The sequence below is a fragment of the Dipodomys merriami genome, unplaced genomic scaffold (assembly GCF_024711535.1).
Source record: "Dipodomys merriami isolate MVZ:Mamm:240054 unplaced genomic scaffold, mDipMer1.0.p SCAF_146, whole genome shotgun sequence".
NCBI classification, from domain to species: Eukaryota; Metazoa; Chordata; class Mammalia; order Rodentia; family Heteromyidae; genus Dipodomys; species Dipodomys merriami.
In genome coordinates this window covers 2,829,184-2,843,224 of record NW_027202782.1, presented here as the reverse complement: position 1 = coordinate 2,843,224, position 14,041 = coordinate 2,829,184, and the positions used below count along the sequence as shown (strand labels likewise).

Below are 14,041 nucleotides of genomic sequence, written 5' to 3'. Positions count from 1 at the left end.
ATATTTTATTTAATTTTATTTATTTATTTTTGGGTCAGGTTGTGGGGCCTGAACTCTGGGCCTGGGCGCTGTCCCTCAGCTCTTCAGCTTAAGGCTAGAGCTCTACCACTTGAGCCACAGCGCCACTTCCAGCTTTTTTCTTTTTGCTTATGTGGTGCTGAGGAATCGAACCCAGGGCCTCAGGCATGCAAGGCAAACACCCTACCACTGAGCCACCTTCCCAGCCCATACAGAATATTTTAAATGGTCCAGGATATGCACTCATTTATCCAAAGTCACAACACTGCCTGAGGGGCCTGTGCTGTGATTTGAACCCAGATTTGATTATTTCCCTCCACATTCTGCTTTTGGTGCATCTTGCCCATGAGTGAAAAACTTCTGGAAAAAAGAGTAAGAGGTCCAAAAATCAATGCTCTCATTTCATTGTTCAATGTTTACCTAATATACATTGAATATAATGATTGCATTTGCTCCCCCTTCATCCCTCCATGTGGTGTTTAATTTTGAGACAGTGTCTTGCTTTGTTACCTAGATTGTCTCAACACAAGCTGTCCTGCCTCTCACTCCATAGTAAATGGACAGTAGGTGTGACTCACTGCTCTGCTTGTGATCTTTTTGGAGAGATGGGCAGTCCACATGTGAAGGTGCTAATCACTGTGAGTAGGTGTGCTGAACTAGGGGACTTGGAATTAGGAGGCTGGAGGCCACATAAAAGGGCTGGGATCTGGCCTAAACATGAAGGGAGACCAGGGTTGAGGAAGAGCCGTGATCCTTGTGAGCAGCTTGGAAGCATAGTGGACAGAATGCTGAAAGCCAGAGTAGAAAATTTGGGTCTTTGGTTAACCCCTTCAACAGTTATGAATGTATTGGTGCCCAGCATCTTGCTTATGAAATATATATGGACAGGAGAGGTCACAGAATTAAGGGTCTGTAGCAAAGTTTGCCTACAGTTGGTTCTTTTGAAATTGTTCTGCTATATTGTCTTGCTGTATAACCCAGGCTGGCCTGGTACTCCAGATCCTCCTGCCTTAGCCTCCTGGATGCTGGTGTTCCAGGCATGCCCTACCATGATCAGCTGCGATCATTTCAGTAATTTAAACTCCCTGGAGAAAGTTGTAATTTATTTACATTTAAAAAATTCTTTCTGATGCCAATACTGGGTCTTGAACTTAGGGCTTGCTTTGCCTTTTCACTCAAGGCTGGTGCTCTGCTGCTTGAACCATCTACCTCTACATCTGGATTTTTGCTAGTTAATTGGAAATAAGTGTCTCATGGACTTTTCTGCCCAGATTGGCTTTGAACTGTTATCCTGAGATCTTACCTTCTTGAGTAACTAGGATTACAGGTATGAGCAATCAGTACCCAGAAGTTACATTTTAAACCTAGAAGTGTAAAATGCCCAGAGCTTTATGAGATGTCCAAGTTTCATGGTCCTCATGATGTAGCTGGTCTAATTTCTACCTGCCGTTGTGAGTTTGCAACTAGTTAGCTGTCCAATGTGGTTATTGAGTGACATGAAATCAGCTGAAAAGTCTGTGTTCCATTCACACTGTGTTTCAGTGGCTGAGTAAACACATGTGGCCACCACATTGAATAAATTTGGAATGCTTCTGCCATTGCTGAGTTGTTCTTTTGTACTATTGGAAGGTAGCCCTGCTCTATCCTAACCTAAGTTTCCTATCCTTCCCTAAGTATGGAGAGAGGTATTTGCTGGGGCGCCAGCCCCAAGTGCCTTTCTAACAGCTGAATCCTGGTGTTTGGGGAGCAAATCGCAGTAACCTAGTGTTATCTTAAGTAACCTACTTATATCTTAAGACCCTTACTTTTATGGCTTATAAACTATTTCTGAAGGCATTCCAGAAGTGGAATTTGAAATGTAGGCTAACCAGGGACATCATTTTTGGCATGAGTATTTAGGGATTTCCAAAGTGATGGCTTTGAAGGACAAGTGTGCTGACTAATTCTCCCCTTGGACATGTGTGTGCACCAAGTCACCGACTTTTCATACCTTTTATTTTGTATCTGTATTGATTCTTATTCTTAGAGTTAAAAGTGAGTGCAGTGCAGAGTGCTGCAGCTGAATAGGGCTGCATTCAGTCTTTGAAGCTAAACTAAAACAGCGTACAGAAATCAGCAGCAGGTTGCTCTGCTTTAAAAAAACTTGTGCATTTTGTGAAAACTAGTGCAAATAGAATATATAAAATTTCTTTCTTAATAGAGACCCAGAAACACAACAAATCAAAGAAAGGTTGGACAAATGGGATTGCATGAAATTGCAGAGCTTCTGCATGGCAAAGGATATAGCTAGCAAGATCAATGGAAAGCCCACAAACTGGGAGATCTTCACTAGCCATACAACGGACAAGGGTCTCATATCTAAAATATACCTGGAACTCAAAAAATTAAATCCCCAACTACAAATCCTCAAAAAACAACTGCCCAATAAATAAGTGGGCTAAAGACTTAAAGAGAAACTTCTCTGAAGAGGAAAGAAGGATGACCAATAGGCAAATGAAGAAATGCTCAACCTCTCTAGCCAAAAAAGAAATGCAAATCAAAACAACATTGAGATACTACCTCACCCCAGTTAGAATGGCTATAATCAAGAACTCTAATTAAACAACAGATGCTGAAGGGGATGTGGACAGAAGGGAACCTTACTGCATTGTTAGTGGGAGTATAAACTTGTTCAACCACTTTGGAAAGTAGTTTGGAGATTCCTCAAAAGACTCCACATAGAGCTCCCCTATGACCCAGCAATCCCACTTTTGGGCATTTACCCAAAGGATCACAAACAAGACCATACTAAAGCTACCAGCACAACTGTGTTTATTGCAGCATTATTTACCATAGCTAAGATATGGAACCAACCCAGATGCCCCTCAGTAAATGAGTGGATCAAGAAAATTTGGTATATATATACAATGGAATTCTGTGCCTCCATCAGAAAGAATGACATTGCCCCATTTGTTAGGAAATGGAAAGACATGGAACAAATTATATTAAGTGAAATAAGCCAGGCCCAAAGAAATATAGGTCCGATGGTTTCCCTTATTTGCAATAACTAGTATATGTCTGAGACAAACTGTCAGATAAGTTGATGTTAAGCGAAATGAACCCCAAGATAAGTATTCAAATGTTTTTTTCTTTCTTGCGATTGTTTCCAACATATTTATAAGATGATTTCTTTGTTGCTTTGTATGTACCTCCCCCAGGGTATAAGTCCTGCTTTCACTGTGTTTGATGTTGATATAATTTGTGGAGGGGAAGGGAAAAAACAAACTGTTTAAATAGGGTTACAGGTGGACCTATTACAACAGTGAAATGTACAAGACGTTATGTCAAAAAACGAACTTTACAACTTTGGCCTGGTGGCGGGGTGGTGATGGTGGTGGTGGTGGTGGTAGGGGCATTGTGGGGGTGGAGGAGTGGAGAGGGGAAGGGGGTATGGGAAGGGTAAACAAAGGAGGAGGCAACAATGCTTGATAAGAAATGTACTCACTCTCTTGCCCATGTAATTGTAGCCCCTCTGTATGGTATTTTAACAATAATAATAATAATAAAGAACTGAAAGAAAAAATAATAAATGACTCTACAATAAAGATTACAGCATAAAAAATATTCTCTTCCATTTCCATTTTTCTTTCCCTTTTCTTTTTTGTGCCAGTGTTTGAAACTCTGGGCCTGGGCTCTGTCCCTTAGTGTTTTCACTGAAGGCTGGTACTCTACCACTTCAATCACAGGTCTCCTTCCTGCTTTTGCTAGTTAATTGGAGATAATTTCATGGGCTTTCAATCTTAGTCCTCAGCTCTCAACCTCCTGATAAGCTAGGATTACAGGTATGAGCCACCAATGCTCCGCTCAGGATGCTTTCTTTTTAACCTAGCAAATGTTCTTTTCAGCACTGGTCCTAGGGAAATAACAGCCCATGTCTGGAAGCATGTAAATAAATGGAAAGTTCTGAACAGACCTAACTGTTGGGTTTAGAGATTAGTTCAGTAATTACAGTAACAGCTACTGACAGTAGATATAGATCTACTTGGGAAGATATCCATATTGATTTGGGAAGATATCCATAGCACATTAAGCGAAAGATACATGTGTATGTGTATGACATGTCATATGGAACAATTAACAAAATAAGATTATCATTGAGTGGCACAGTTTTAGACAGCTTTATTTTCTGTTCTGGATTTCATGCCTCCTCCTTGCTTTTTTACTTATATTCTTAAACCATATTAAGCACCATAGTATTATGGTGCTGCTTTTGTATAGAAGGGAATAGATACTTCTTGTTTGCCTACTGTATGTCGGGCATTTTTTTTTCATTAGTGTTTCTCTTTAGTTTATACACATTGTGGTACCAAATCTATTTCATGTATCTTATCATATTCTACTACTGCTAGGCATGTTCTTTTTTTTTAATTTAAAATTTTATTTTATTTTATTTGAGAACATACTGTACAGAGGGGTTACAATTACATGTGCAGGATAATGCATACATTTCTTACCAAGCATTGCAGCCTCCTCCTTTGTTTACCCTTCACCTCCCTTCCCAGCCACCCCCCTCCCCCCCACTCAATCATACCCCCCTCCCCCCCCACACCGACATTGTAAAGCTGGTTTTGACATGACATTTTGTACTTCTCATTGTTGCAACAGGTCCACCTGAATCCTTAAATGACTTGTTTGTCCCCATCTCCTCCGCATGTTATACTGACATCAAATATAGTGAAAGCGGGGGTTACACTGTGGGGGAGGGACATACAAAGCAACAAAGAAATAATCTTATAAATGCGTTAGAAACACATGCATGAAAGAAACGAAAACATTAAAATACATATTTAAGGGTTCATTTTCCTAACATCACATTATCTGACCTTTTCCGCCTGACTCATACCTATACTAGATATTGCAAATAAGGGAAACCATGGGACCTATGTTTCTTTGGGCCTGGCTTACTTCACTTAATATAATTTTTTCCAAACCTTTCCATTTCCTAACAAATGGGGAAATGTCATTCTTTCTGATGGAGGCATAGAATTCCATTGTGTATATATACCACATTTTCTTGATCCATTCATCTACTGAGGGGCATCTGGGTTGGTTCCATATCTTAGCTATGGTAAATAATGCTGCAATAAACATAGTTGTGCTGGTAGCTTTAGTGTGGTCTTGTTTGTAAACATTTGGGTAAATGCCCAAAAGTGGGATTGCTGGGTCATAGGGGAGCTGTAGGTGGAGTCTTTTGAGGAACCTCCATACTGCTTTCCAAAGTGGTTGAACAAGTTTACATTCCCACCAACAACGCAGTACGGCTTCCTTCTGTCCACATCCCCTCCAGCATCTGTTGTTGTTAGAGTTCTTGATTTTTGCTGTTCTAACTGGAGTGAGGTGATATCTCAATGTTGTTTTGATTTGCATTTCTTTTATGGCTAGGGATGTTGAACATTTCTTCATGTGTCTATTGGCCATCCTTCTTTCTTCTTCAGAGAAGCTTCTCTTTAAGTCTTTCGCCCACTTATTTATTGGGCAGTTGTTTCTTTGAGGATTTGTTGTTGGGTGGTTTAATTTTTTGAGTTCCAAGTATATTTTAGATATGAGACCCTTGTCCGTTGTATGGCTAGTAAAGATCTTCTCCCAATCGGTGGGCTTTCTATTGATCTTGCTAGCTATGTCATTTGCTCTGCAGAAGCTCTGCAACCTTATACAATCCCATTTGTCCAACCTTTCTTTGATTTGTTGTGCTTAGGCATGTTCTTAACACTTTGTTAACTCTCACATGGGCTCTGCTCTGTCTGTAAGGTGGACATAGTACTAGCTAAAGCTTTTGTAGCTTAGAGATTCATGGTGGGCCAGTGGGTAATGGAGGTGAGCAACCCTCACCCCTCATCCCCAAAGCTACTTTTAGTCCATGGGCTTTTCCCAGACCCATTATTTATTTATTTTGCAACAAAGTAAAAACCTCCTTTCAATTCTTTGGAGTTCACTTAGATAAATACTATTTTACATGGTCAGATGCCCTTAAGGCATCTATAAGACTCTATAAGAGGATCACTATAAGACTCTATAAGACTATAGAGGATCACTATAAGACTCTAGAGGATTCAGAGTTCAGGCAACTTGACAGGTTATCAGATGTTGACAAAAAGTAGTGTGTTTTCTGACTTGCTCAAGGTCTTTAGCTTCAGAGAGATGAAAAGACAGAAAACATAGAGCTTCAGAGTATTGTGATTGTACTCTCCTGAAAATAGCCATGACGTAGTCAGGAGGATCAGGACCATTTGTAGTTTGGTTAATGTCCAAACTTTATGACCTTTGCTAAGTCTCTTAATGTTCTTGATCTATTTTCTGTATTTGCAAATATGGGTAATATATTCTGTATGTTAGAATATGATGAGATTATTTAATTTTAAAGAATTCTTAAAATACGAGAGTATGAATTTTTAAAATTATCTATCTATCTATCTATCTATCTATCTATCTATCTATCTATCTATCTATCTATCTATCTATCTATCTATCTATCTATGTGCTAGTCCTAGGGCTTAAATTCAGGGCCTTATTTTATTTTTGTTCAAGGCTAGTGCTGTACCAGTTGAGCCACTGCTCCATTTCTGGCTTTTTGTTGTTTAATTAGAGATAAGAGTCATGGGCTGGCTTCAAACTATGATCCTCAGATCTGTCTCCTGAGTAGCTAAGATTACAGGTGTGAGCCACCAGTGCCCAGCTTTTACTTGTTTTCAGCCTTTTCTTCTATAAGCTAAATTTCTAATTTTCCCATACAGCACTGTTTGTTGTGACCGCCACTCTAGTATATATGTTTTATTGTCCAGTTTATTGTTACAATTTGATTTCTTGCAAGAAACATTTATTTTATAGAACCAATATTCTTCAGACTCACCTTTTTGTTATTCTTCATTCCTTTTTCACATGTTCTTAAAAATGTGTGATTTTTGTTGTTATTGTTATTTTTTTGGTGTCAGTACTGGTACCTGATATCAGAGCTGCTGTACTTTGAGCTTTTTCACTCAAGGCTAGTACTCTACCACTTGAGCCATACCTCCACTTTGAGCTTTTTCATGGTTAATTGGAGATTCACAGACTGTTTGCCCAGACTGGCTTCTAACCTTGATCTCAGATCTCAGCCTCCCCAGCAGCTAGGATTATAGGCATAAGTCATTGGTATCTGGCTTCTTACAGTGTTGTTTGTAAGGAAATCATTTCCCTTTCTTTCTGGAGCATGTATTTTGGAGGCTAGTGATGAGATACTGCTTCCTTCACTTTTTCTTTGGTGGTGCTCACCTTCATCTTGACCTTTGAAAAGATGCATCTTGTGTAGCTCAGTAGGGATTTCTTTTCCTCTGGTGTTCTGTGACTCACTGTACTTGCTTAGAGGTTTTTCTTGAGTTTTGTGAGTTTTGTAGTATATTCACAGAGGCTTGTAGTATATTCAGAGTTGTATAGTCATCAGTACTAATTCTAGAACATTTTCTTATCACTCAAATAAGAAACTCCATTAACATTTAAAATTTGTGATAAAGTATATATGACAAAATTTCATGTGATGTAAAATATACAGGACATAAAATTCAAGTCAGGTTATAGTGTAACTAACTACTCAGGATGCTGAGATCTGAGGATTGCGATTCAAAGTCAGATATAGGACAGGAAAATCTGTGACTCTCTCCAATTAACCACTAGAAAACCGGAAGTGGCACTGTGGCTCAGTTGGTAGAATGCTAGCCTTGAACAATAAAGCTCAAGGACAGTACTCAAGCCCTGAATTGAAGTCCCATGACCAACACTTTGTTGTACAACCATTATCACTCTCTACTCAAGGATATTTACATCTTAGAAATCTGAAACTCTGCACCCCTGGAATACCATCTCTTTCCCTCTTCAGCCCTGGCCATTGCTATTATACAATCTCTATAAATTTGACCACACTGAGTAGAGGAGTCAGACAGAATTTGCTTATTTTGTGAGTGATGTATTTCACTTAACATAACGTTCTCAAGGCTTGTGATGTTATAGCAGATAGCAGATATACTCTTCCAACCCCCAAAGAAGATATGCTGTTCCAAGACCACCCCCCCGTCGTGGACTCCCGAAATGGTAGACAGGACTGAACCCTATTTATATTATGGATCCATCCATCCATCCATCTATCCATCCCTCCATCTATCTTCCCTCCCCCATTCCTACCTAGGATGAAGTTTGAGCACAGTAACTGTGATAAGTTAGGCACAATAAGAAATAATTAGTAACAATGATAACAATACCTGTAATGAAAATTATGTGAAAATTGTTCCTCGCAATGTCTTACTGTCCAATAGAACTTAGCAGCCTCAACCCATGACGTTTTTCTTTAGTAAGTCTGGGACTTTCACTCTTGAGCTTTACAGCTCTATTCACATGTCCAAAGCGCCGCCGTCACTCATGCTTTGGGGACATCTCAAAGTACATTTCTCAGTGCAGGTCACTGAGATTGCTTTTGAGTACCTAACTGGTGGGTATTATATGCAGCCTCTATTCCAAAGGTATGATTCTTGTCCTGCGTGGGACTAAGCAGATGGTGTGACAGTTTATTATCCTGTTCAGAAAAGTGAACAACATAAAATGTATTCTTTATTTATGGAACTTTTATCACAGGTGACTGGATAAGTAAACTAGCAGAAAATGAAATGTAGATAATGTGTCTGTTGCACAAGAACTTGTTTTTTTTTATTTGAAAGACCAAATGATGCTGCATTGTAATGTTGGTACACACTGGGGTTGTTCACTTGTAGGTGTTACAGCGAATGGGGCTAGGAACATTAGTGCCCAAACGTCCGCTAAGACCTGGCCTTCTCCACTTTGAATAAATGCCCAGAAATGGAATTTCTCGATCCTATGGTCACATGCTTGAGCTTTGAGGAGCTATCATATTTCCCAGTGATCCCATTCTATACTTCTAGTAGTCCGCACAGGTTCCCAGTACACTTTTATTGCCACATGTTCTTTCCTTCTTTCCTTCTTTCTTTCTGTCGTGGGGCCTGAACTCGGGGCCTGAACTCTGGGCCTGGGCGCTGTCCCTCAGCTCTTCAGCTCAAGGCTAGCGTTCTACCACTTGAGCCACAATGCCACTTCCGCCTTTTTTCTTTTTGCTTATTTGGTGCTGAGGAATCGAACCCAGGGCCTCATGCATGCAAGGCAAGTGCTCTACCACTGAGCCACCTTCCCAGCCCCTTCTTTTTTTTTTTTTTAAATAGTCATGTTAAAGAGGGCCAGCTGTTACTTTTTACTTGTCTCTAACTTCTTTTTCAATTCCATTTAGTCTTTTTTTTTGTCAGTCAGTGGGCTTGAACTCAGGGCCTGGGGCATTGTCTTTGAGCTTTTTCACTCAAGGCTAGCACTCTGCCACTTGAGCCATAGTACCACTTCTGGTTTTCTGCTGGTTAATTGGAAGTAAGAATCTCACAGACTTTCCTACCTGGTCTGGCTTTGAACCGTGATCCTCAGATCTCATCTTCCTGAGTGGGATTACAGTGAGCCACACCAGCAATCAGCTCCATTTTAGTCTTACGTTGTTTTGTTTCTGTCCCTTCTTTTACCTACTCTCTTAAACTTCCCATCTCTGCCTCACTGTGCTTTATTGTGGATCTTTGTGGACTTTTCTGCTTCATGTTCTCTTCATCTGTATCCATTGCACTTTAAACAAAGCCTGGCGCATTAGGTACTTAATTTTGTTTTTTGTTTTTTTGGTGCCAGTCTTAGGGCTTGAACTTGGAGCCTGGGTGCTGTCCCTGAGCTTCTTTTGCTCAAGGCTAGTTCTCTACCACTTGACACAACTCCACTTCTGGTTTTTTTTTTTTTTTTTTGTGGTAGTTTTGGTGGAGACTAGAGTCTCACAGACTTTCCTTCCTGGGCTAGCTTTGAACTGTCACCCTCGGCTCAGCCACCTGAGTGGCTAGGATTATAGGCATGAGCCACCAGAGCTCAGCCTATGTACTTAATTTTATCTGTTGTATAATATGGTTCTTTAAAAGAGTCTGTGTAACTTGGTACCATGCCTATACTTCTAGTACTTAGGAGGCTGAGGATTGAAGTTCAAAACCAGATCAGGCAGGAAAGTTCATGAGATTCTACCTTTAATTAGCCTTCAAAAAGCTGGAAGTGGGTGTGTGGTTCAAGAGGTAAAATCCCAGCCTTTAGAGAAAAAGCTAAGGGACAAGTGCTGAAGCCTGAGTTCAAGCCTTAGTACCCATATCCTCCACAATCCCTGCTCACCCCTCCCCCCCCCCCCCAGCCGCCCAGGTCTGTATAGTTTTCCAAACTCATGTGTTTTATCTTCTTAGACACCTTGAGAATTGTTGTCTTATTCTTACACTCAGAGTTCAGGTGAGCCTTTGTTTCTGTTAGTTCTTAATTATGTTGCCCTGTGTTCCGTTACCTTTGGTCACGATTTGCATACTATCTTTGAAAAACTGTTCACAGAAATAAGTAGAGGACTAGGCTAGGGTAGTATTTTCCCCAGCCAGAACTGACCTAGGTTTTAATCTTGTAGGGCGTCAGGCCATACATGGTCCAAGATCATCTTAATTGGATGTGAGGAATTAGGGCATTTCTGGGTCACCTAGGTGCTGAGGTATAGATATGTGGGTGTCTAGCCCAAGTTCTAGGGGTTTCTTCTCTACCAGCCTGGGAGAGGTTTTCATTCTCACATTCATCCTCCTAGATGAGCCAGGTCATCAAACGTGAACATCAGCATCCTTCCTAGTGGATATATGACCTAGTGCAAAAGGGGCCTTACTGCTGGCCCTTCCCTGAGACGTCATCTTCTACTGGGTCAATGCGTGGAGTGGAAGGAGCATGCTCCTATTCCATCTCCGAGGCCCAAAAATCCATTTAATATATTGTCCTCAGATGGAGGACGTATCAGATATTAAACTGATAAGAACAGATACTACACTTGATCTGAGCCAAAAGGCTGAGAAGCAATGGTCATCATCTTAGGTATAGAAGAAACTTAGGGGTGGTGGTAGTGGTTTGTTTTTGTGCCAGTACTGATAATTGAACTCAGGCCCTGGATGCTGACCCTTTTTTTTTTTTTTTTTTTTTTTTGGTCGGTCGTGGTGCTTGAACTCTGGGCCTGGGTGCTGTCCCTCAGCTCTTCAGCTCAAGGCAAGCGCTCTACCACTTGAGCTACAGCGCCACTTCCCAACCCTTAGTTTTTTTTTGCTTAAGGCTGATCCTCTGGCATGTGAGTTACAGCTTCACTTCTAGCGTGAAGACCCCGTGCCCCTCAGCTTTAAGGACTTAAACATAAGCACAGGTAATTAGAGACCATGTGGGAGGAGGTACTCAAGGCTCAGGCAGAGTTATGGGCGCAGTGAAAACAAATGGCTGTGTGTGCCATGGTAACCTGACCTTCTTGCCCTGTTCCCTCCTTCTAGGGCAGCTGACTGCGGTGGCCACATGTCCTGGCTAAAAGCCCCAGGTCCCTGACGACTGTTCACTAGCTCCCCACTGTCTTTGGTCACCTGTTTCTTTTGAGGACCACCTGTTGCTCCCCTGGTCCACTCCCCATGCTGTCCTGTGTGCCCTGGCTGATGGCATGCTTCCCTCCACATGGCAGTCTTCTCTTTCTTGAGTCTGAGTCAGTTCATTCAGAGCATAACCCATGTGTCTTTTGGGATGCTCGAGAGCTTGCTGCTGCCGGTGGGTGTCACCCATAGCAAGACAGAACAGAGCCCTTCCAGATGATCTTCATCAAGTTCTCTGTTATTAACCTAACACGAGGTTGGCCTGTTGGTTTACACTTAATGAGCCAGCATAACTAAGTTATTAATGACAGTTCATACATTGGTTCCTAAGTTTTTACGTGAGGAAAATGGTCATATTTCTGAGCTCCAAATTCTATCCAGGATACCACATTGTATCTAGTTGTTATGTCTTCATTCATTAGTGCCTCTTAGCTGTGATAATTTCTAGCCATCCTTGTTTTTGACTTTGACAGTTTGCAGGTCAGGTATTTTGTAGGTGCCGTCTATTGGGGTTTCTCTTATTATTATTATATAGCATATGGGCTTTGGAGTAAAGTACCTTAATTTTTTAAATTGAAACAAAAATGTACATACAGTTAGTTAATATATGGCTCTTAATATATAATTTGGCTGGGTATATATACTTATGTGATCATCACCCAGTGAGAATATCTGATGTTTCTCTTACTCCAGTAATTCCCACGGATAGGCCCTCTACGGACAATCTTTCTTCATACCAAGCTGCTATCCAATTTACACTACTGTCGATTAGTTTTGCCTATCTTAGAGCTTTATATAGGTCTAGGGATATTGCATAAGTGGTAGAGCACTTGCCATCAAAAAAGTTTATTTTGCCAGGTGCCAGTGACTTGTGCCTGTAATCTTAGCAATTTGGCTGAAATCTGAGGATCGAGGTTCAAATCCAACAGGGGCAGTAAAGTCTGTGAGACTCTTATCTCCAAGTAAACGACCAAAAGTGCTGGAAGTGGAGCTATATCTTAAGTGATAGAAGAACTAGTCCTGAGTACAAAAGCCCGGTGACAGTGCCCAGACTCGGAGTTCAAGCCTCAGGATTTAAAGTTTTTTATTTCGAGCATACCAGGTGCCTTTGGCAATTCCAGTCTATGAAGCATCCATCACTAGTGTGATTGTGATTGACCGTGCTGACCTTGGTCATCTGGCCGTTTGTCAGGTTTCTCCGCTGCAGAATCACTCCTCCTTTTTCCATACTGTACACTTGGAAGTCGAGCACTAAATGCTCTTTAGTTCGAAGGTAAAATCATTTAAAAAACCATAGAAGAATTTTTCTAAAAAAACGGCTTAAAAATCTCTATTTTAAAGAAGTGAAAAGTTATTTTTTCTAGTACTATTACCAAGTAAAGGCACTGCCTTGTACCGCCCTGAAGAAGTTTGAATGGATTTGGAAGCAGTGGGCTTATTTCCTACAAAAGCAGGAGTCCAGGGCCTGTAAGCTTTAACTGCCTCTGTTCACACATTTCTTTATGGTCGAGTTGGTATGTGGTTATGTAGAAGAAGAAAGGGGGGTTTGGTTATGAAGCCTGACCAACAGCTTACTTGCTGTGTTTTCTGCGCCCCCACCTGGACAAGCAGAGTACTGCGGGAGAAATAACAGACACAAGATTACTGCTCTTAAAACTCGCTAGGCGGGGAAAAAGAGGATTTTCTTTTTTCCAAAAATTGCACCAAGATAAAGCAAAGCTTTAGCTGATGCGAACGTGTTGTTTAGGTGTTAGCAGTACTGCCCTCGCTAAACGCTCATCGGACAGTAGCGCAACCCCAAGAAAAGGATGGTTGCGGACGAGCATGCGTGCGCTGCAAGCAAGTAGCGCCAATGCTATGTTAGGTTGTGGCGACTAATTCCTAGGTCCCATCCTAACCTGCTGGGTAGCTAGTATCTTCAGCGATCTCTGTTCTTGACGCTAACCACCTAAGTCTTTTATCTCCCTTGAGACCCTAGGGAGCCTAGTTACGGTGGCTTGGTGTTACCCAGAAGACCGCGCGCCGCCTGCAGTAAAATTTGCATACGTCCCTCACCGGGGCGTGGCCGACGGGTGGCGGATCTAAGCCGCGCTCTTGTATTGGCTGGCACGCTAGGGATTGGGCTGCACCGTGGCCCCTTTTCATCTCCTCCCATCGCACCGAATGCTTTCCATTAAAACTGTAAACTATTCTGTTGGTGCAAATCGCCCTTCTGCTTGCTCCTCAGTTTAGTCTAAAAAGGCCAGACATGCGGGCTGTCCTCCTCCTCCCCCTCGCGTGTGGGCGACCGCGGCCCCGGGCTGTACCTAATGCGCCTCCGGTGTTTTCCGTTGCAGGTGGTTCTGCTGGGCATGGACATCCTGTCGGCCCTGGTGACCCGGCTGCAAGATCGATTCAAAGCGCAGATAGGCACAGGTGAGCGGTGTGTAGACTGCCTGCCCTCAGCCTGGCCGCCTCCCCTCTGCTCCCCCCCCCCCCCCCCCAAGCCCTGGGCTGTAGCCTGCCTGCTGGTC

At 41.9% G+C, this 14,041-nt stretch overlaps 1 protein-coding gene and 2 non-coding genes across 8 annotated transcripts in view; 1 reads left to right on the top strand and 2 right to left on the bottom strand.

Moving 5' to 3' along the window:
- Clasp1 (cytoplasmic linker associated protein 1) overlaps positions 1-14,041 on the top strand; it is a 273,785-nt gene that overhangs the window by 91,922 nt on the left and 167,822 nt on the right. For all 6 annotated transcript variants that reach the window (XM_070021888.1, XM_070021887.1, XM_070021886.1 and 3 more), the window contains exon 3: positions 13,865-13,943. In XM_070021888.1, the coding sequence (XP_069877989.1) occupies positions 13,865-13,943 (79 nt within the window). The remainder of the gene's footprint in view (positions 1-13,864; positions 13,944-14,041) is intronic.
- Positions 10,794-10,984, bottom strand: LOC138826651 (U2 spliceosomal RNA). The gene has a single exon (XR_011371787.1). It is a non-coding gene; the product is annotated as a U2 spliceosomal RNA (small nuclear RNA).
- Positions 13,216-13,341, bottom strand: LOC138826655 (U4atac minor spliceosomal RNA). Its single transcript, XR_011371791.1, has one exon. It is a non-coding gene; the product is annotated as a U4atac minor spliceosomal RNA (small nuclear RNA).